The sequence below is a fragment of the Tachysurus vachellii genome, chromosome 6 (genome assembly GCF_030014155.1).
Source record: "Tachysurus vachellii isolate PV-2020 chromosome 6, HZAU_Pvac_v1, whole genome shotgun sequence".
NCBI lineage: Eukaryota > Metazoa > Chordata > Actinopteri > Siluriformes > Bagridae > Tachysurus > Tachysurus vachellii.
In genome coordinates, this window is record NC_083465.1 from 25019459 (window position 1) to 25044030 (window position 24572).

A 24572-nucleotide genomic window follows, 5' to 3' on the forward strand; every position below is an offset into this window, starting at 1 on the left:
CGTGAGATAGCCCAAATCCATCATTTCCTCAGCTGGGTGTATTCCAAAGCAAGGCTGTGAACTTTGGTTGCTGCAAAGACTGCAAATACACATGCGTTGATAAAAGCATTAACAGTGTGGCGGTTTGCCAAGCAGTTAAGGCATTTTATAGAAATCACTTTTCTTCTTTACTTCTGGTAAAAACGTACAGCAGATACTGAGCTGACACTGTGGATAAGGAGTGTTTTAAGCCCTCTGCTGAACGCGAAGGGAGTCAGGACGGAAATGCAACCGAGCCCAAACCTACTGCTTGGATGCTTGAAGTATTCATTTTGGAGACGAATCTTAATTAAACGAGAAGCCTGAGATTAAGAAATGAGTCGGATCTCCGCACGTCCTTATTGAGAATCAGCTTCGTCACTGGGTCTTGATGTAGCACCATCCTACAGTCCTATAGGAACACGGTTTCATTTCACTGTGTACCGAACCAGCTGTTTTTGATCAAAATGATAATAATAAAAGTTTTAAATTCTATGATTATTACGGGTTTTGGAAACAATCTGATAAATGACTCACTGCACCTTTAAAAAAAGAGTTTCACATTAAATATGTTTCAAGAGAAATATCATCGGGGGCACGGTGGCTTAGTGGTTAGCACGTTCGCCTCACACCTCCGGGGTCGGGGTTCGATTCCCGCCTCCACCTTGTGTGTGTGGAGTTTGCATGTTCTCCCCGTGCCTCGGGGGTTTCCTCTGGGTACTCCGGTTTCCTCCCCCGGTCCAAAGACATGCATGGTAGGTTGATTGGCATCTCTGGAAAATAGTGTGTGATTGCGTGAGTGAATGAGAGTGTGTGTGCCCTGCGATGGGTTGGCACTCCGTCCAGGGTGTATCCTGCCTTGATGCCCGATGACGCCTGAGAGATAGGCACAGGCTCCCCGTGACCCGAGGTAGTTCGGATAAGCGGGAGAAAATGAATGAATGAATGAAATATCATCGCTGATGTGCTGTATTTTTATTATTCCTTTAATAAAGACCGTCACCTGTCGCTCTGGTGTCTTCAGGTGGCTGAACAGAATGTGGGTGATGTAGAAAACTAGTGAAACTCTGAAGTAGGTCTTATTATACGAATCGCTCGAGGTGGGTTTTACTTTAAAAGCAGAATTAATGGAAATAAATTGACTTTAAAGTCTGAAAAAAGGAGCGACGGGAGCCATAACGAGGACGATACTAAAGAATGGAAAGGCATAAGAAAAGGAAAAGCAGGATATGAGTGAAGGATTATACAGAAATAGACGAGGAGTGATAAACACTCTAGTCTGAATCGTGCTGCATCACTTTGACCAGGCTACAGAGGAAGCCTGTCATGTCGTGGCCTTTATTTCATGGTGCGTTAGGGGAGCTGTTGGCTTTAATCACTGGAGCCTCGGTGCCTGGGGGGTCAACAGCAGCACTGCGATGGGAATCACAATTAGTGCAAGAGCCTCAGATCCACCACTCAAGCAATTCTTTTCTTTTTCTGGAGAGCAAAAGCCTAGCTGCAGAAAGCCAACATGGTTCAATTTGACATATACAAGTAGCTTTATTTAAATCTAACCTTTAATAGACTGCAGAGATATAGAGAGAGAAAAAGAGAGAGAGAGAGAGAGTTTGATTGAGAGAGAAAGAGAGAGACAGGGAGATTGAGAGAGAAAGAGAGTGTGATAGTGAGAGAGTGAGAGACAAAAAGAAAGCGGGCAGAGAAACGGACGGACAGTGTGTGTGTGCATGTGAGAGAAAGAGAGAGATTGAGAGAGAGAGAATGTTTGTGTGTGTGTGTGTGAGAGAGAGAGTGTGTGTGTATGTGAGAAGGAGAGAGAGAGAGAGAGAGAGAGAGAGAGAGAGAGAGAGAGAGAGAGAGAGAGAGGGAGAGAGAGAAAAAGAGAGCGAGAGAGAGAGAGACAGAGAGAGAGAGAAAGAGAGAGAGATTGATTGAGAAAGAAAGAGAGAGACAGGGAGATTGAGAGAGAAAGAGAGTGTGATAGTGATAGAGCGAGAGACAAAACAAAGAAAGCGGGCAAAGAAACGGATGGACAGAGTGTCCGTGAAAGAGAAAGACAGAGTGTGTGTGCATGTGAGAGAAAGAGAGAGATTGAGGGAGAGAGAGAGAGAGAGAGAGAGAGAGAGAGAGAGAGAGAGAGAGAGAGAGAGAGAGAGAGAGAGAGAGAGAATGATTGTGTGTGAGAGAGTGTGTGTGTGTGTATGTGAGAGAAAGAGAGAGATTGAGGGGGAGAGAGAGAGAGAGAGAGAGAGAGAGAGAGAGAGAGAGAGAGAGAGAGAGAGAGAGAGAGAGAGAGAGAGAGAGAATGATAGTGTGTGTGAGAAAGAGAGTGTGTGTGTATGTGTGTGTGTGTGAAAGAGAGAGAGAGAGAGAGAGAGAGAGAGAGAGAGAGAGAGAGAGAGAGAATGATAGTGTGTGTGAGAAAGAGAGTGTGTGTGTATGTGAGAGAGAGAGAGAGAGAGAGAGAGAGAGAGAGAGAGAGAGAGAGAGAGAAAGAGAGAGAGAACAAACACATTGAAATTGTCCTTTGTGAGCTGGAGGTTGTTTTAAAGCTCTTTATATAATAACTATCTTCTCTAATGGAACTCGTGCTCTGTTCCATCATGCGCCGTTGTCATGCTGCAGAATTACTGCACTAATAGTGTGTTAGCTCAGATAGTGGGCTGTGATTATTACCCACTGAAACACTATCAAAGACAGTGAAGGCTTTCACATCACTTCTTCATTAATCGATTTCAATTGATTTTTTTCTGCTTTTTTTTTCCCCCAAGGCGACATCAGGAACAAGACATGACTCTAATGAAACCATTAGCTTTGAAAATAAAGAGAGAATAATCTTATAACACACACACACACACACACACACACACAGGAGAGATTAGAGCGTGTGGCACGTCGCTGTCGACATCAACAGAAGAGTAGACATGGAGCGCTAGCACTGTGGTGTACACGCTGATACACACTGAAGCAGGAGAGAAAAAGAAACGTGTAGAAAATCGGAATACAAAGAATAAGCCAGAACGTCCCATTTTTTCATTATTTAGCAGACACCTTTATCCAGAGTGACTTACAACTGAGAAACTGAGGGTTAAGGGCCTTGCTCAGGGGCCCAGCAGTGGCAGCTTGGTGGACCTGGGGTTCAAACCCTCTCTCTGATCAGTAGCCCAACACCTTAACCACTGAGCTACCACATCCCAGGCTGTGCCACCACATTTTGTGTCATCACACAAAAAATCCAAAAAATAAAGGAGCGATAAACAAATCTTCGTGTCGCTGAAGGCTTAAAAACATCGTGCCGTTCTGATTAGCGACGTCCGGGATCGAGAATACGCATCAAGCTCAGTGGAGAAAGTTAAAAACTATCACTGAACCATTACTACTACAGTATAATATATACTGTTGCTATTTTAAACTGAAGTGTCAGACGGATCAAGTGAGATTTGAAAGACTGACGCACGCCTAAGAAGCCAGACGTGGACCTTCATCTAACCGTAGGCAAGTATGAAATCCTACATGATGCATTGAAGCGTCTGACATGACTCTACCCATCGTTCCTCAAGATACAAGCAAGACCCGCATCGAGAGTCTTCTCTGACCTGAAAAAACATCATGCCGATGAATACACAACTCCAACGGCTTCTTTGACCTTAGTCTCGGTCTCATTCGTCACGCCTACAAACCGTCTGCTGCATACGGCGCAGGAAATTATAAACACTTCAGGAGTTGCAAAGTCGTCACCTGATTGGTTGGATTCTTCAGGATATCTGGAGACGTGTCACGTTTTTTAATTCCTTATATTGTTGTTGGTCCCACTGCAAAAACAGCCCTGACCCGTCATGGCATGGACTCCACTAGACTACACAAGACCCCTGAAGGTGTGCTGTGGTATCTGGCACTAAGACGATAGCAGCAGATTGGGGCAGGTAAGTTGTGAGATCTTGGAGGTTTGAAGGCCAAGTCAACACCACAAAACTTGTTGATGTGCTCTTCAAACTGTTCCTGAACCATTTTTGCTTTATGGCAGGGCGCATTATCCTGCTGAATAAGGCCACAGACATCAGGGAATACCGTTTTCATGAAAGGGTGTACATGGTCTGCTACAATGCTTAGGAAGGTGGTACGTGTCAAAGTAACATCCAAATGGATGGCAGGACCCAAGATGGCAGGACAATGTGTGTGTGCGCATACGTGTGTGTGTGTGTGTGTGTGTGCATACGCGCGTGTGTGTGTGTGTGTGTGTGTGTGCATACGTGTGTCTGCGCATACGTGTGTGTGTGCATACCAGTGTGTGTGTGCATACGTGTGTGTGCATACGTGTGTGTGTGCATACGTGTGTGTGCACATAGGTGTGTGTGTGCACATAGGTGTGTGTGTGCATACCTGTGTGTGTGTGCGTGTGCATACGTGTGTGTGTGCATACGTGTGTGTGTGTGCATACCTGTGTGTGTGTGCATACGTGTGTGTGTGCATACGTGTGTGTGTGTGTGCATACGTGTGTGTGTGCACATAGGTGTGTGTGTGTGTGTGCATACCTGTGTGTGTGTGTGTGTGTGTGCATACGTGTGTGTGTGTGCATACGTGTGTGTGTGTGTGCACATAGGTGTGTGTGTGCATACCTGTGTGTGTGTGTGTGCATACGTGTGTGTGTGCATACGTGTGTGTGTGTGCATACGTGTGTGTGTGCGCATACATGTGTGTGCATACCTGTGTGTGTGTGTGCATACCTGTGTGTGTGTGTGCATACGTGTGTGTGTGTGCATACGTGTGTGTGTGTGCACATAGGTGTGTGTGTGCATACCTGTGTGTGTGTGTGCATACGTGTGTGTGTGTGCATACGTGTGTGTGTGTGTGTGCATACGTGTGTGTGTGTGCGCATACATGTGTGTGCATACCTGTGTGTGTGTGTGTGTGCATACGTGTGTGTGTGCGCATACGTGTGTGTGTGTGTTTTCCCAGCAGAACATTGACCAAAGCATCACACTGCATCTGTTGAACTGCCTACTTCATAATGTTGTCACAATTTTATATATACAGTATCTGACGGACGCGAGTAAACCCCTCACATTTTTGTAAATATTGTATTATATCTTTTCATGTGACAACACTGAAGAAATAACACTGTGCTACAATGTAAAGTAGTGAGTGTACAGAGGTTGTGTTTGGGAAGGGTGTATCTGAGTGTACTCATATATATATATATATATATATATACCTTAGCTATAGTGCACTAACATGCTGAGAAAACTCCTTTTATACTGATGCCCACTGACGATCTTGGAGGCAAATCTAAGGTAAGACCCGATGCACCTTTACGTATAATCTCTCATTGATTTTTCCACCCTGATATCATTGAACACATTTCATATCATTTTGTTTCTACGTTAAAACAAACGGTTTCTACTGCTTTCATACAAACGGTTTCATTTTCGTTTCGATTCAGACTGGCTCAAGCTTTACGACCCAGTCGCCGCCTTTCAGAAAATTAAATCTGCTACAAATGAGTGAGGATTGTGGGATCAATGAAAAGTCACAGATATTCAGCAAGATGGAACAAAAGCCGTAGAAGAGGCGTTAAAGGGTGGAATCTGAGAACGAAGCACTAATTGGGGATTCGGGGGACAGAAGAGACTGTCCAGTGTGAGAGAGAGAGAGAGAGAGAGAGAGAGAGAGAAGCACATGGGAACTGTTGCCTAGCAAAGGGTCAGCTATGGGAGATGTGGTCCAGGAATGTGTGTGTGTGTGTGTGTGTGTGAATAAAAAAAAGTGCATTTAATTTAAAGTGCATGCCCCTCAGCCAATACCGATTAGTCTTGACAGGATTGCCTGTGTCTGTGTGTGTCTGTGTGTACACAGACACACACACGTATGCACACACACACACATTCATACGTGTGCATACGTGTGTGCATACGTGTGTGTGTGCATACGTATGTGTGTGTGTGTGCATACGTGTGTGTGTGTGTGCATACGTGTGTGTGTGTGCATACGTGTGTGTGTGTGCATACGTGTGTGTGTCTGCATACGTGTGTGTGTGTGTGTGCATACGTGTGTGTGTTTATACGTGTGTGCATACGTGTGTGTGTGTTTATACGTGTGTGTGTTTATACGTGTGTGTGCATACGTGTGTGTGCGCATGTGTGTGTGTGTGTGTGTGCATACATGTGAGCGCATATGTGTGTGAGCGCATATGTGTGTTTGTGCATATGTGTGTGAGCGCGTGTGTGTGCATACGTGTGTGTGCATACGTGTGTGTGTGTGTGTATATACGTGTGTGTGCATACGTGTGTGTGTGTGTGTGTGTGCATGTGTGTGTGTGTGCATACGTGTGTGTGCATACGTGTGTGTGTGTGCATACGTGTGTGTGTGCATACATGTGTGTGTGTGCATACATGTGTGTGTGTGTGCATACGTGTGTGTGCGCATACGTGTGTGTGTGCATACGTGTGTGCGCATACGTGTGTGCGCATACATGTGTGTGTGTGCATACATGTGTGTGTGCATACGTGTGTGTGTGTGTGTGCATACGTGTGTGTGCGCATACATGTGTGTGTGCATACGTGTGTGCGCATACGTGTGTGTGCATACATGTGTGTGTGTGCATACGTGTGTGTGTGTGCATACGTGTATGTGTGCATACATGTGTGTGCATACGTGTGTGTGTGTGTGTGAGTGTCTGGATACGTGTGTGTGCATACGTGTGTTTGTGCATGTGTGAGCGCGTGTGTGTGCATGTGTGTGTGTGTGTGCATGTGTGTGTGTGCATACGTGTGTGTGTGTGCATACGTGTGTGTGTGCATACATGTGTGTATACATGTGTGCGTGTTTGTTCCATACAAGTATCTCACAAAAATTATTTTCCTAAATTTAATTAAGGATGAAGACAGAAGATCTAAAAACAAGCTTTTGGACACAAGATATAAACTGACCACCCGGCTCAGAACAGAGGCTCCACACAACCAAAGCCACAGATTTATCTTCATCATAAGACATTAGACAGAATACACAGTACACTAAATTACAGTCACTCTTCATCTATCCATGCTTTAGTGCTGGTGTTTTAGCAGATCACTGAAAATTTACCTGGGACAAAATTCATTAAAATACAGACCAGTCTGGATCTGACTTAATAGCTAAAAAAAAAAAGTTATTTTGTGTTAGTTTGAGCTCAGAGCGAATACGGGCATATAGTTAACGCTGTCATGATGTGGAAAGCGTTATCCACAATATTCCACATACAAGAGCTCACAAATACACACCACAGGCTGTGATTGACAGGATAGAGAGAGAGAGAGAGAGAGAGAGAGATATGCGCAATCCCTCCCACTCAGACAGCTCGGTCAACTTTTCTCCTTTTGCTTTCTGTCCACTCAAATTTTTCACAGCAATGTTTTTTCCCTCGTCTTGACAAGTCAGACAGAATATTTATGGACTTGCTGCTGAGTGGCTAATTGATGCTGCTGAAATGCTGTATTGATTGGGCACAGCAATGTGGCTACTCATGATAAATCATATACGGAGATGATGATTTATAGGTGCAGGTTGCAAAGCCTGAAAAAGCTTCTAAACCTATAATATTTCAAAGACTGGTACTTGAAAAATAAATAAATAAATAAATAAATAAATAAATAAACAAAAATCCCAGGATTTAGATCTGTACTCTTAAGGCTTTCTGTTTGAAAATGTTCAAACAGAACGTTTTCTACGTGGGCCGCAGCTCCAGCCATAGTCTAATTAATAAATGATTGGTCAGAGCTGCGCTTTTGCGTTAGAAGCCGACTCACGAGGCGTGTGTGTAGTATGAGAGGATGGAGGATGGAGGATGTCTGTCTTCAGGAAGCAAAAACGTGCTCAACGTGTGGCTTTGTTTAAGTCAATTCTGTCTTGGAGTTTAATTTTCCGTCGCTTTATAACCGGTTCTGCTTTCATGCTTGTTGCTGAATGATGAAACCTGGCCGTTTATTTCTCATCACAGTCTAGCTGTGCTCTGATTTTTGGTTTAAGATGTCATGGAGCTGAGTGCACGTGCTCCTCTCAAACAATACAAGCATGAGGCAGAAAGGAAGGAAGGAAATAGAAAGAGAGAGAGAAAGAGAATAGAGAGAGAGTAGAGAGAGAAAGGAAAGCTTGTTGGAGGCTCCGGGTGTCTGGCGGACAGACGTGCTCTTTGAAGTGTTAAACAGTCTTGAATAATTTAGTGTGAGCTAAGTATAGCTCTTAAACATCCATTTCCATCTACGAAGAAGCCTCCCTGCAGGAAACGCAAGCCACATCACTCTGTCAATGCCTCATTTATTTCCTCTCGTCTTCTCTCTGTCTTTTCTTTCCTCTCTAGACCTTCGGTACACTCCCTTTTCTCTCGCTTCTCGTCTCGGTGTCTGGCGGACATCTGCACACGCTAGGCGTATTTTCCAGTGCGCTAGCCGGACGATGACGTACCTGTGTCTGTCCTCCTGAATGAAGAGTCTGAGGAGCTGGATGGGGACGCTGAAGGACAAAGTGCACTCAGCCATCTGCTCCCTCACCAGCATCCACTTGCTGTCTGTCGTCTGAAACCTGTACACTTTACACACCGGGTTCTTGAACACTGCAACAGAGAAACAGAGCAGGTTTAGAAGATTGTTCAACATTTCAGCTGATTTTAAGAACAGTGTGTGGTGTAAATACGGAGAGACGTTTCTATCGCTTTCTTCGATATGATCAGATTAATCACTGCTGATCATATATAAGGTGATTGAGCCTTTAGAGGCTTCTGTGTAAATGCAGCATGGTTTGGTACAGGGCCACGCAAAAAGAATAAATCATTTATTTTATTTCTGTTTTATTGACAATCACACTGCGCTTGATAGCAAAAATGAAGCCTACAAATTGGCTAAAATGCATAAAAATAAAAAAAAGTCTTGAGAGCTACTTTGCAATGAGACAGAAGAAGAGCCTACGATTGCCAAGAAAAAGAAAACATTTAAACATTTAATAGAAATTATCAGGAGTCGTACTTAAAATACGGGTTTATTCCGACAGGTGAATCCGACACACTAAGCCCTCTCTGTATAATATGTAGTAATATGCTGTCAAATGAGGCAATGAAGCCTTCAATACTGCTTCGCAACATGAACACCAAGCATCTTATTTAGTCTAATTTAGTCTAATCTTAGTTTTCTTATTTGAATGTAAAAAAGACGCAAACTAGAAAGACAGAAGAATTTATTGAATTTCACCACATCAACAAACGTGAGTGCGCTAAGAGCATCAGACGTAGTGGCTAACAGTATTAGATAGAGATGGATAGAAATAGAACGAGCATAAAAGCCTTTATTATCGCCACATATACATTACAGCACAGTGGAATTCTTTTCTTCACATACCCCAACCTCCTCAGTTGTGCAGAGTGCAGGGGCAGCTATGACACAGCACCCCCTGGAGCAGGGAGGGTTGAGGGCCTTGCTCAAGGGCCCAGCAGTGGCAGCTTGGCTGGGCTGGGCCTTGAACCCCGATCTTTCGATCAACAACCCAGAGCCTTAACCAGTTGAGCCACCACTTCCACTGAACTCTTTGGAGAGGTCGCAGTCCCCCGAGAACCCCACTCCGAAATAATGTCTTACATGAAACAGGACTGTGGTGCATAAAAGGTTATGGATCGCTGCTCTAATGGTTCAGTAAAACCAATTTCCATTGTTAATGCATGTTTAGGGCACATCCTCTAAATCAGCCAGCTCAATGATGATGATGATATTCCTGTCCCCTGCTTTGGGATCAATTAGCTGTTTTAAAAGGATAGTAGGTACTTTTTTTATTTTAAATGCAGTGCTGCCTTTGCAATGTTTGATTGGATTCAGAATTTAAATTAAGCTCTGCGTATGTAGCATTTGTACTTTAAGAGATTTTTTTCAGATTGAATATTAATTAAACTACCAAAATATCATCAGAAAAGTTCTGTGATCAATCGATTGGTTGGTTGGTTGATTGGTCAGTTGACTGGTTGGTTGGTTGGTTGATTGGTCAGTTGACTGGTTGGTTGGTTGGTTGATTGGTCAGTTGACTGGTTGGTTGGTTGGTTGATTGGTCAGTTGACTGGTTGGTTAGATGATTGGTCAGTTGACTGGTTGGTTGGTTGGTTGATTGGTCAGTTGACTGGTTGGTTGGTTGATTGATTAAAAAATCCCATCACAATTAATTTTTTTTACTATAATGCAATTTTGGGAAGTAGTTTTAAATATGAATTACAACACACACACACACACAAACACACAAACATACAGACACACACACACACACACTGCCTATAGACTTCCATTATAAATTTCAAGTGAATGTTTCTGCTTTTTTCAGTACAGCATTACTTTTATTTGTACATAAACTACAAATGCTGCAGGTAGACATGAGTGTAAAACACTGCACTAAAACACTGCACCTAAATACTGCACCAAAACGCTGCACTACTCCCTGAACCACGTCATGGTGCACTGCACTGGAGCCACAGTGATGGCTCTTATGACCATGTGTGGTGTGAGGTTCAGATGAACGGACAGAGAGATGACCGGTGTCAGATATGAGGGAAGGGAAGTCTGTCATGCCCTACTACATTTCTCAGAGTGGAGGATTAACCTCCCCATCCTCTCAGTGGACTAATCCCACAACCAATCAGACAGGAGAACCAGTGCTGCAATGCCATGTCTGTGTGTGTGGGTGTGTGTCAGGGAGAGATAATGAATAATGTGTGTTGGATGTGGTAGCTAAATTGTGTTAGTTGATCACAGGCAGGCAGCAGGGAGCTCAGTGTTTTGACGGGAGCAGCTGGGCGCCTGAAACACACACCCTTCTCATGGTGGTTAATTGCCCTACCCTGATGATGCCAATGACACACTGACAGCAACGGATGTAGCAATAAACGTGCATTCTCTCACTTCCACGCACAAGCAGAAGTAAACACACCTACCCTGCTTACACACACATTGCAGGTATTACTCCTTCCTACAGAGACCTAACTGAAGCCAGCTTCTCTCTATTCCTTCCTCCGATCCCCTTCAGCAGCTGTATTTCTCTCTGAATCCTCCTCACCTCTAGGACACAGTGGTCTCTCTTATATATTTTTTTCTTTAACTGACCATCTAACTGTCTCGGTCTAACTCTTTGTGCTCTGCTCTTTAATACCCGTCATTTGATTCTTATCCTTAAAGCCGAGCCTTTCTCTGATTTAAGTTAACAAATGCTGACAGCAGGGGCACGGTGGCTTAGTGGTTAGCACGTTCTCCTCACACCCCTAGGGTTGGGGGTTTGATTCCCGCCTCCGCCTTGTGTGTGTGGAGTTTGCATGTTCTCCCCGTGCCTCGGGGGTTTCCTCCGGGTACTCCGGTTTCCTCCCCCGGTCCAAAGACATGCATGGTAGGTTGATTGTCATCTCTGGAAAATTGTCCGTAGTGTGTGATTGCGTGAGTGAATGAGAGTGTGTGTGTGCCCTGCGATGGGTTGGCACTCCGTCCAGGTGTGTATCCTGCCTTGATGCCCGATGACGCCTGAGATAGGCACAGGCTCCCCGTGACCCGAGGTAGTTCGGTAGAAAATGAGTGAGAGAGTGAGAAATGCTGACAGCCGAGATCTTTCATGTGCGACGTTGAGTCGATAGTCCAAAGGCGGCAAAGCGTTTCGAAAAATATCTTCGGCAGACGTAGCACAAAGTCTAAATTTAATAAAATATGGATGTTCCGCATGAATAGTCCCACCAAGCTTGATTAAAACAAAATACACCCAGCGGTGCATGAGTACTACAGACTAAATAAACAGGCAGATTTACGAGTTTAGCCGCTGATTTAATTTACCATTTCCAAGCTGTGCAAAAGCGGAAACTGAAAGCAAAGTGAAATGCTAGTGAATGTGCGTTAGGGGGAAAAAAACAACAGAAAATCTACAAACGACTCTCTAGAGAGATATAACACTGTGGAGTTTTTTATTTATTTATTTTTTAGTAATTTTATTTAGTCTCCGATACACAAGTTTCTTTTCTTTACTGCGTGATCAAGCTTTTCATTAGGTGTGTATGTGTAAGTGGGGTGTAACGATGACCGGGAGTTCATTAGGCAACGTGATTCAATATAATTTACAGTCCAGTAAATATTGCAAAGCGACACTGGGGATTTTTGGATTAAAGATAATTAAAGACTGGACTACAGACCGTCTCCTCACTTACACACACACACGGGACGGCAGCAGAGCTGAGAGAGCAGCTGAGGCAATAAAAACGGGCAATATGGCAATTCAGAATTAAGCAAAAAAAGATTAGATATAATAGAATAGACGCCTTTATTTTGTCACTTATACATTACAGCACAGTGAAGTTCTTTCTTCACATATCCCAGCTTTAGAGGTTCGGGGTCAGAGGACAGGGTCAGCCATGATACAGCACCACTGGAGCAGAGAGAGTTAAGGGCCTTGCTCAAGGGCCCAACAGTGGCAGCTGGGCAGTGCTGAGGTTTAAAGCCCAATCCTCCAATCAAGAAGTCTTACCAGAGTCTTAACCACTTGAGCCACTACTGCACCCCCCCCACCAAAAAAATAAAAATAAAAATAATAATAATAATTTATTGATTGATGACAAAAAAAAAAAAAAGAATTTGCGCTTGTTTTATTGTGTCTTTGTTCGCCAATAAATGTCAGAAACGCGTCTCACTCCACAATGGTGGTTAATATAAAGCACATATTACAGACAAGTAGAAACTCAGGGACCTAAACATTTGTACTGTTTAAGTATTTCTATTTTTTACTAAACTACTAGGGGCCAAATAAAAAGTTTCTGTCTTCAAAGTAAAAGGTTAAAAAGGTTGATCCCTATTTCTGCTCTCTGAGACACGCCAAGCGTTTGTTCAGAATCAACTAAAAGAATTCGAAGCGTTCGGTTTATCTACAATTCTGTGTACGGTTATTCAACAGAGGGAAATTTACACGGCGAAAGAACGTCGATTTCTATGCCAGTGGACTGGTAAAAAGGGTTCATTTAAAAGAAATGAATTTAAACTAAAAAGAAGAGAAAATTACAGCAATAATATAAAACAGCTACTTTGATTTATTATTTAATAAAAAAAATCATAAGAAGATTAAAAAAAAATACATTTGAATTGGCTAGTTTATAAATAATAAAATAAAATAGCTATATGTTTTAATACACTACACACTTCAAATCTCCTTCATACATGTTTACTTGGATGATAGTGTACTGTGACGTACCTGCATTCATCAGGGGCCCGTTATCCTTGTCGTTTGTGGTCCCGTGAGGCTCACACACCAGAGTGCACTGTGGGTAAAAACATCAATTACTCCTAGAACGCTAAGCTGAGATCTCAACATTGAATCCCACTCGAAAGTGATCTCCAATCTTCCTTGGCTAGCAATTTGAGTGAATGACAAGAACACGCATTCAATTAAGTTTACACAGCCTCTCGAGCGCACTGTAAACACAACATGTCATTCTGCCACACACACATTTGTAGCGCAAATAATTGGCTGATGTTCAATGCATACATTATTTTCAGGGATGTTTCGTAATGTTTGTAAAGGCTGATGTTATTATTGTCATAGTCTTTCCTTCCGGATCTCTCTCTCTCTCTCTCTCTCTCTCTCTCTCTCTCTCTCTCTCTCTCTCTCTCAGAGTAAGATATATGTTCTGCCTATGGGCCAATCGAGCTCCAGCTCTTCGACCACAGTCAACATTTCTATAAAACAGCTATATATCTGCTTCTTGAATTTTTAGGGAGGATTTTTGTTCCTCATCGTGTGTCACGCTGAGCTCGGATCGGCTACTGAACGCACACAGCCACCTCTCGCTGGCTCGTCAGTTCAAAGCGACAAAGTGACGTGACATACGGCTAAGTACGGTGACCCATACTCAGAATTTTTTCTCTGCGTTTAACCCATCCAAAGTGCACACACACAGCAGTGAACACACACACACCGTGAACACACACCCGGAGCAGTGGGCAGCCATTTATGCTGCGGCGCCCGGGGAGCAGTTGGGGGGTTCGGTGCCTTGCTCAAGGGCACCTCAGTCGTGGTATTGCCGGCCCGAGACTCGAACCCACAACCTTAGGGTTAGGAGTCAAACTCTCTAACCATTAGGCCACAACTTCATAACAAAACTTCACAACCACTAATTCTTAAAGAGTCATGCTGATTGGGGGAGAGTAGGAGAAGGAGATGGCCAGACAGACAGACAGACAGACGGACAGACAGACGGACAGACAGACAGACAGACAGACAGAAGAAAGCAAGGGGAGATAAATAAAAAATAAATAATAAAAAAATAAATAATTTAAAAAAGCAGATTCAGAGAGAGATCTATCTGCACTTCTACAGAGTTTATCATAGAATTTTTCATCTATTTATTTATTTATTTATTTATTTGTTTATTTATTTATTGATTGATTTATTTATTTAATATACTTCAAACTAAATCCAACTAAAGTTACGAACACTTTCTAAATACATATATAAATACAAACTGGACTAAACGAATAGTTGTGCTTCTTAACTGCACACGTTGAGGAACAGAGAAAGAAACAGCGCTTCTCTGACAGAAACAGATCTCACACTACTGCACAATGCTTTAACACACACACACACACACACACACACACACACACAGATCTGTGAGGCCAACACGACGTGCACATGCTCAGTAGCAGAACAGAAACTCAAATCCTGCACGAGATGAATGAGATGTGCTCATGCAGGAGAAACAGATACCGTGTTCATGTGACAGACCCACAGAGACCCCCTCTCTCCGTCACACAGAGCGTATACGCTTCTATACGACTAACCAGACCGGTTCTCTTTATATACACATCTGTTTTTTTTTATTCCCGTGTGAATCCCAGGTGCTCGAGTGAAAATATAAAAATAGCAACAGAATAAATTCAACCTGCATCTGGTTTCACCTCCAAAAGCTTCGCAAGCACACAGCAGATGAGGGATTTTATACCGTTCTGTATTCCATCTATCTATCTATCTATCTATCTATCTATCCATTCTCTATCCTGCTGGGTTTACAGGGAAGCTAGAGTTTATCCCACGAGCATAAGGCACTTACACCCTGGACAGGATGCCAGTTTATCGCAGGTTCACAATCACACAAAGTCACACACGTGTTCACACTCTACAGACAATTTAGAGACGCCAATCAACACGTCTTTGAGAAAAAAGAGAAAAATTCCAAGCATGAAGGTGTGAGTCAAAAGCCATCATGCGCCCATTAGTGTACATATATACAGTAGCACCCATTTTATGAACAACACCATTAGAGCGCTGTCTTACACCCCATTTTTCTCTCTTTCTGATCAAAAATAATCACATCACGTGTACAGCTTCGTCAGGTCCATTAAAAGATGGGTAAATCGTGGCCATAAAGTGATTCTCATGGTCAGCGACATTAATCATACATGCTGTGGAACTCAAACCCACCTCAGATGGGATCGAAGAGTCTAGAAAATTTCATACATCTCTACACCACCATCAGCACCACCAGCATGAGCTTTTGATACAAGGCAGGTTGAGGCCATGGATTCATGTCGGTGATGCAAAATTCTGCTCCTACCATCTGTGTGTGTCCTGATCGCATGCTAGTTTTACTAATCTGTCTTGTTTTGGTGAGCCTGTCACCTCAGAGTCCCGATCTTTGGCTGATGAGAGCGGAATCTAACGTGCGTTTCAATCCGATTCACTCACTCTCTCTCACTCACTCATCTTCTACCGCTTATCCGAACTACCTCGGGTCACGGGGAGCCTGTGCCTATCTCAGGCGTCATCGGGCATCAAGGCAGGATACACCCTGGACGGAGTGCCAACCCATCACAGGGCACACACACACACTCTCTCATTCACTCACGCAATCACACACTACGGACAATTTTCCAGAGATGCCAATCAACCTACCATGCATGTCTTTGGACCGGGGGAGGAAACCGGAGTACCCGGAGGAAACCCCCGAGGCACGGGGAGAACATGCAAACTCCACACACACAAGGCGGCGGCGGGAATCGAACCACCAACACTGGAGGTGTGAGGCGAACGTGCTAACCACTAAGCCACCGTGCCCCCATCAATCCGATTCAGTTCAGTTCTATTAACAATAGACAGCTTTAAAGGAATATAAACATTTAGAATAAGGGAAAGACTTTCTGAGACGATATGAGGAAGAAACCTTGAAAGGAACCAAACTCAGAAGGAAACCCATCCTCATCTATATTTCTATAACTAGAGACAGACAGACAGACAGACAGACAGACAGACAGAGAGACAGACACTCTATTAGGCACCGGAAGTATTAATCTGTACACTATATACCCGAGTGCATTATATAACCAGGAGCAACGAGTCATTTCTGTATTCATTCAATTCTTGCTATAATGTTAGAACTATAACCTGTACCTACATGACTGCCTGCTGGTATTCAAATATATACATTAGAATATTCAGGATATTATTAAGATATTTAAGTATTTTATTTACACCCCCCCCACACACACACACGTTCCCTGTTGCGCTGATCACACACTTCTCTTCTTCTAGCTGCATAACTTCTAACATCTGCTCGTCCAAACCTAGCTGAAACAATCCAGGAAACTATTCAGCTCCAAACCAAGCATCTGTACTCAAACATCATCTTATTTCGCATATATTCTCCAAGAAAACTATTAAAGATCAATATCAAATACATACAGCTTTTCTCTTTTTAGTCTGCAGCAAACCCGTAGCACGGCTGAACAGAAGATAAAGCTTCTCTCGGTATTACTCGACCTTCCATACACACAGCTTTCCTCTTAGAGCAGATTAACACTGATACACACAACACGGGCTTATACTCTTACTGTACATGCAGGTTTGTAAAGATCTCAGTGGCTCCTGAGACCAAAATAATCTGGTCCATATACTGTAAGTGCCAGTCCAACCCTCTGCATTTAGCATAACGGCGCGTGTGTGTGTACCTTCTGGTGTCCATCAATGGCAATGTGATCCACACCGCCATCCTCAATCTCTCCCATCTTCAGGCGAGACACGACCACCGTCCCCACAGCAGCCGAATCATCTGCCGTCCTGAAAAGCAAAACACAAACTACTTAAATCGTGTGTGTGTGCGTTAGGGTTCGTACCACCTCTGCCCAAGTCCACATCCGAAAGCGTTCGCTTCGACAGCGCTCAGATTGCTGTGTTCCTCATATTAGAGACTAATAAGTTATCTAATCCTCTGCAGTGAAGGGGGAATCCTGAGGTGTCTCAGAGGTGAGTTGCTGGAAATGAGGAAAAATGAACTGCAGCCACGGAAGCAAACAGAGACCAATTACTCTGATTGATTGGCTTTAAATGGTCTGGACCTTTATAGGAGCTAATTAAGCTGTGTACCGCTCGTGCCGAAGCTACCGGATCTCCTTAGATAATACCGGGCTTTCAGAGCAAGTGTGATAGAGTGTTGAAGGAGTAGAAACTCGTCAGGATTAAGTGCGACGGCTCTCCTGATCGCTTTAGTCGCTAAACCCGAACGTATCATTAAACACACTGTCGTGAGATTCAGGTGGAGATTAAATCGCTCGTTTAAATAAAAAAAAACACATTTCCATCTATCTCTGTGTTTCATTTCTTAACCTAATGGGAACTCGTGTAGAAATAAAAAGCACACAAGTGTCACAAAGCTTCGCTATCCTCTACACAGGATTACAGAATAATAAACCTCTGCTGAAATTTTATTCCTCACACACACACGACGCTACACCGTTCAAACCGCAAAACTGACGGAGGAAACCTGAGAACCTGGAGGAAACCCCTGAGACAGAACCTTGTGAAGAACGTGTCCATAGAATTCATTCAGACCATCAATTAATAAACACTGCATTAATTACTCTCGGATCTTTCAGCTCTCGTAGCTAACTGGCTGATTAGTTTACACCATCATGTGTAATATGATTATTTATCTATTTATTTATTTATTCTTATATTCATTTCCCATAAGCACTTTCATGGCAGATCCCCCGAATACAGGGCTTTCAATCATAAACATAAACATCCTACTATTACAGAGAGCAAAAATATATTCAAGATGAAAATCTGTGATGTATTAATAGTTAATAAGTGTAGTAGTAAGATTATCAGTAAGATGTGTGGTAAAGTGGAGTTCAATGCCTGGTAAAAGATAAATGTGGGGCATAGAAGACTTTATTGTCTCACATATACGTTACAGACCAACATGCATCGAGTATAAAACCACTGAACATCTGTTGATGATCAGCACGGCACCAAGTCAAAGTATGACGTGAAAACCCTAATGTCTAAAAAACACTATTGGCAGATTATAATGGCAGATTATATTGGCAGATTTTGGCAGATTATATTGGCAGATTATATTGGCAGATTATATTGGCAGATTATTTTGGCAGATTATAATGGCATATTATAATGGCAGATTATATTGGCAGATTTTGGCAGATTATATTGGCAGATTATTTTGGCAGATTATATTGGCATATTATAATGGCAGATTATATTGGCAGATTATATTGGCATATTATAATGGCAGATTATATTGGCAGATTTTGGCAGATTATATTGGCAGATTATTTTGGCAGATTATATTGGCATATTATAATGGCAGATTATATTGGCAGATTTTGGCAGATTATATTGGCAGATTATTTTGGCAGATTATATTGGCATATTATAATGGCAGATTATATTGGCAGATTATATTGGCAGGTTATAATGGCAGATTATATTGGCATATTATAATGGCAGATTATATTGGCAGATTATATTGGCAGATTATTTTGGCAGATTATATTGGCATATTATAATGGCAGACTATATTGGCAGAATTTGGCAGATTATATTGGCAGATTTTGGCAGATTATATTGGCAGATTATTTTGGCAGATTATAATGGCAGATTATATTGGCAGATTATATTGGCAGATTATATTGGTAGATTATATTGGCAGATTATATTGGCAGATTATTATAAAATCCAAAAAACAAAGCACAAGATGATGCTGGTAAGTGCTGGACAATATTTCTGCTGAGTTTCTAAACAGATTTTAAAGCAAATCTTTAATAAAAAAACAAAACTATAAGTAATCCTGGGTAGGAGGGGATGAGGCGATGAAGGGATGAGCAGAACAAACCCTTGGTGGGATGGTAGACTATTTTAAGGCACTATACACTGACACAGAAGATCTGAATCTCCACACAGACAGTAATCAGCACTGAGGAGTGAATTCAGGACGCTGGAGCTGTGAGGCTGCAAGGTTAGACACTTGAAATCCAGCAGGGACACATAATAAATTCTAATCTAAAAGTTTCTCTCTTTTTTTTTTTTTGCCGTAATGCAGCGTTCTAGAAATGGGCAGCATTTTTCAGACACGCCAATGCAGGCAGGACAGTAATGTCACTTTAAAAGGAGATAAAAAGGTACAATGTGGCTTTATTCATCTCCACTATTCCCACAGCGAGAGCGAAGCGGCTGATAGATTGAAAGCTGCAGATATCATGCTGCCTTCATCCCTCACCCGGACGCACGAAAGAGAAATCGAGCACGTCAGTTCATCCGGCTTCAAGGGTTCCTCCGGTCGCTACGGTCCTGTTGGTCCTGACTTTGAGGAAACGTCCTCTGCTACACCAGGCTGCAGGATGTCACCAGTTCTTTGGGCCGCAGCACTGCTACGATTGAAATCTCATGTGAAAGCCTCAGGCAGCGGCGGCTCACGGCTTGTTAAGATAACCGATGTGTGTCTTTAAAAGTTCTGGATGAAGAAAGCAGCGGTGGAAATGGAAACACCGGATGGCGTAGAGAGATGGAGATATTTCGAAATATTTCATTGAGGTGCTTTTTGTTTGGAATGATTAGTGCTGCTCTGACTCCAAATCAAGCTGCTAAGCGCGTTTTTTTTTCACACAGACAGTTTGTGATTGACCTTAAATTAACTTTACAGCTCGGCTGAGTCGCGCTCCTCCTCCGCTCGTCGCTTGAGGCAGATTGCCCGTCTGTACGCTTCCCCGGCACAAATCTAATTGGCCCCGGGCCCTTTTATGACAAAAGTTAATCAGAGAGCTTTGTTAAAGTGACAAAAAGAACGAGAGCTTGGCGCGACTCGTGAATAATTCTGGAAACAGTTACTTAGTGGACAAGTGGTCGGTGTCAAGGAGCTTTTTAAAAAAAAAAAAAAATTCTGCCCAACTTCACACTGTTGGTTTAGGAAGTCTTTTCTGCGTTCGGTCTGTTTAAATCAAACTCGGATGTGTTTACTGTACCTCCTTTCATGAGGTTCGTTCGTTTCATGTGGTACTGTAGCTCACTGGTTACGGTGTTCGACTACTGATCGGAAGGTCATTGGTTCGAATCCCAGGTCCACCAAGTTGCCACCGCAGGGCCCCTGAGCAAGGCCCTTAACCCTGAATTAAATGCTAATGCTGTAAAAATGCTGTAAATGTAAATGTTCGGAAAAGCGTCAACACGGGTGCGGATTTAAACAACTAAAGTGACTCAACACGAGCGAGGTCTGACACGTGAGACGATATCTGAGATGGTGAAAGTGTCAAAAGTTTGAACACACGTTCTGTAAAATGACAAAAAATTCACGATACACAGCTGTGGCCAAAAGTTTTGAGAATGACATTAAAAAATGTGTTTTTAGATCTTTTTTCAGATGGTCAAACATTTCATAATTATCAAAGGCTTTTATTGAGAGTTACATTAAGTTTATGCAAAGAGTCGATTTTTGCTGTGTTGACACTTCTTTTTCATGGCCTTCACCCTGGCATGCTGTCAATCAACTTCTGAGCCACATCCTTACTGATAGCAAACCTTTCTTACATGATCAGTGCTTGGAGTTTGTCAGAATTTGTGGGTTTATATTTGTCCACCCACTTCTTAAGGATTAACCAGAAGCTCTCAATGGGATTGAGGTCTGGGGAGTTTCCTGGACATGGCCCAAACATTTCTCTGTTTTCTTCCTCAAGCCACTTAGTTATCACTTTTGCCTTATGGCCAGGTGCTCTGTCATGCTGGAAAAGACATAATGTTCGTCACCAAACTGTTCTTGGATGGTTGGGAGAAGACGATTAATTAAGAAATGAATCGCAATTCATAACATTCTGGAGTATTATGCAAATGGCCATCATTAAAATATTCAGGACTATTCAGGAATCTCCAATTCCTACAAATTGTATTCATTGGTGAATGAACCAAAACACTTGCAAGGAAAAAGCTTATTTAAGATGCATCTAGTGCAGAGATCAAGTGTAAACTGGTCCAGTAAACTGTTACTTAGGGCTAAAGGGTAAAAGGGTTAAAGATGCTCAGCTGCAGTCAGTCAGTCAGATTACAAAGAATTAATCAGTGTCCCAGTTTACACCTAAGAGGAACCAGATCCTGCTTCACATCAATCAGCTCATAATGATTCTGTCAAAACCAAAATAGTTTCTACGAATCAGTCACGTTGTTGTCTCTTCTGAACATAATTAGACCCGATCGGAAAAATACACGTGATCCTACAAAGTAAATGAAAAAACAACAAACAACAGCTCTGTCTGCATCTCAATGTGTTTAGAAAGAAAAAATGATCTTACACACACAGAGGTACACAATAAACACACAGAAACACACATAGAACACACATAGAACACACACATACATGCACACACAGAGAAACACACAGAGCTAGACAGACAAACACACACATAAAAACACACAGGAACGTGTGGAAACATGCAAACACACAAGCACATGCACACAAACGCACACACACAAAGAAACATAGACAGAAACACAGACATAAACACACTCACACACACACAAAGCAAGAAACACACACACAGAAACACAGAAATGCACACATACAATTCTACAAAATAAAACAACACAACAACAAAAATCCATTTGATGACGCATTGATTGGTCTGACATTTAAAACATATAAACTAAAATAAATCACTTGGGATATAATTTAAATAAATAAATAAACAAACAAATAAATAAATAAATAAATAATAATGTAATTTTTTTTTTTTTTACCAGTGTGTGTTATTTTATCTCAGGGCTCCAGGAGCTGTGGCATGAATCATTTGACTTTATTTCCTTTTGTTCCACTTTAAGAGATCAGCTTTAACTATTAAATAAAGCTAAAGTCTTGATGTTCCAGTCGAGCACGAAAATGGACCAGGGCAAGCCTCCAAACACACACACACGCACACACACACATTCCTATACAGTATATAAAGCTTTTTCCACTGCTGCAGGCATGCGACAGAAATGTGTGCATGTGCTCCAGAGAGTTACTGTGAGGCTGCAGAGTGTGATGTGTGAATTCAGGTCCATAAATCAAGCCTCCGTCCTTAAGACGCCACAGTTAGTATGAAGGACCTGTGGGTTTTGTTCAGATCTGTTCGTTCATTTGGCTAGACAAAGATACAAAAAAAAAAAGTTAAAAGTTTCTTAACAAACAAACAAACAAACAAATAAATAAATAAATACATAAATAAATAAATACATAAATAAATAAATAAATAAATAAATAAATAAATAAATAAATAAATAAATAAATGGATAAATAATGGCATAATAAATAAAAAATCTAAATAAATAAGCAGATAAATAATTAAATAATAAATAAAAAGTACAAACAAACAAACAAACAAATAAATAAATAATACACTTTTAAAAAGAAAGAAAGAAAGAAAGAAAGAAAGAAAGAAAGAAAGAAAGAAAGAAAGAAAGAAAAAAAGAAAAAGAAAGAAAAATGCTTAGCTCAGGTAGAACACAAGACATCAGCATATGAATCAAAGAAATGCCAACACAGCATTTTTTTTATTGATTTATTTTTTTTAATCTACCTCGTTGCTTCCTAAGACTGAATCCACCATTATGGCATGAGATAAGAAGAAAAGTTCTGATAAACACTGCTCTGATTGTCACTTCCTTCGAAGTCCAGCGTCAACCCAATTAAACTTCTAACACGAGTCATGATAAAATTGCATCTCTGAGTCGTGTACGGGGTCTCGAGACTGAGTTTACTGATTAACTCCTGAATCGGAGAAGACCGAAGCACCGTCCTCTGCTGCTGCCGCATGAAGATATACCAAACCTGCGCTGTTTAAAAGACAGAACTTTACCAAATACATCGTCACCATCTTGCCTGTAGAGAACATGAGTAGCAGAGATATAACTCTCTAATGTAATGTGTGTGTGTGTGTGTGTGTGTTTGTTTTGTGTGTGTGTATATGTGTGTGTGTGTGTGTGTGTGTGTTTGTGTGTGTATATGTGTATGTGTGTGTATGGGTGTATATGTGTGTGTGTTTGTGTGTGTGTGTATATGTGTGTGTGTGTGTGTGTATATGTGTGTGGGTTTGTGTGTATATGTGTGTGTGTGTTTGTGTGTGTGTGTATATGTGTGTGTGTGTGTGTTTGTGTATGTGTGTGTATACCTGTTCATTATGGACACACAGTTTTCATGGTGGGGAAAAAAAAATGTGTTTTTTTCAGCTCAAACTGAACCAGTTAGCTAGCAGTGTATCCACTGTATTTTTATTACATGATGTCAGTTTTTTATTTAAATCATACACGCAGTCTATCATCCACAACACTACACACTCCTAACAAGAAACAGCTCATTAAAGATCTAAAGCTACGTCTGAATTTACGTGAAGGTGCTCGGGGGCGATGTGTACTGATAAAAACACAGTGCAAATAAAAGATAATTGATCTGAAGACTAATGATGCACCAGAACGTGTGATCACATCATTTCAGGCCTCCACGTTGATACGACGTGACGTGCTGAACTTCCCAGCTTTCCCAGCAGGAATTCCTACCAGGAGAGGTCGGAAATTCCGAGCTACAAGCTTTAGCTGATTGTTGATGCAGCATCTTGTACCAAATTTCAATGATGTTACACACGGTACTTAAGTAAATGTACTGGTTAAATTTTAGCTTATTATTATTTAATAGTTGTTTATTAACTTTGTATCTAAAAAAATGGCCCCTTTATTGGTTTAAATATAAACCTGAAAATCAGTATATGCAAATTTTATCTAATGCAAAAAAAAAAAGATTGTAAGCCTAAAACATTTGTGTTGTGCTTAAACAGCTAGAACTAGGTGTGTTTTAAAAAGAAAAGAGAGAGTGGGAGAGTGAGTGGGAGAGAGAAAGAGAGAGAGATGGAGAGAGAGAGTGGGAGAGTGAAAGAGTGAGAAAAGAGTATGAGTTAGTGAGGGAGTGAAAGAGAGAGGGAGAGAGAGAGGGAGAGTGTGAGAGTGAAAGAGTTATAAGAGGGTGAGAGTGAGTGAGGGAGAAAAAGAAAGAGGGAGAGAGAGGGAGAGTGAGAGAGTGAGTCTGGGAGAGAAAGAGAGTGGGAGAGCAAGTGGAGGAGAGAAAGAGAGAGGGAGAGTGAGAGAGAGAAAAAGAGAGGGACAGAGAGAGAGAGAGTGGGAGAGTGAAAGAGTGAGAAAAGAGTGTGAGAGTGAGTGAGAGAGAGAGAGAGAGAGAGAGAGAGTGAGAGAGGGAGAGAAAGAGAGTGAGTGGCAGAGAGAAAGAT

The 24572-nt window shown here is 41.9% G+C and overlaps 1 protein-coding gene across 4 annotated transcripts in view; it reads right to left on the reverse strand.

Annotated features, from left to right (window-relative positions):
• The window catches only part of inpp4b (inositol polyphosphate-4-phosphatase type II B), a 195604-nt gene that overhangs the window by 81374 nt on the left and 89658 nt on the right, over positions 1-24572 (reverse strand). For all 4 annotated transcript variants that reach the window (XM_060873092.1, XM_060873090.1, XM_060873093.1 and 1 more), the window contains 3 exons: positions 16986-17094; positions 13234-13300; positions 8455-8602 (listed from right to left, as the gene is read on the reverse strand). In XM_060873092.1, the coding sequence (XP_060729075.1) occupies positions 8455-8602; positions 13234-13300; positions 16986-17094 (324 nt within the window). The remainder of the gene's footprint in view (positions 1-8454; positions 8603-13233; positions 13301-16985; positions 17095-24572) is intronic.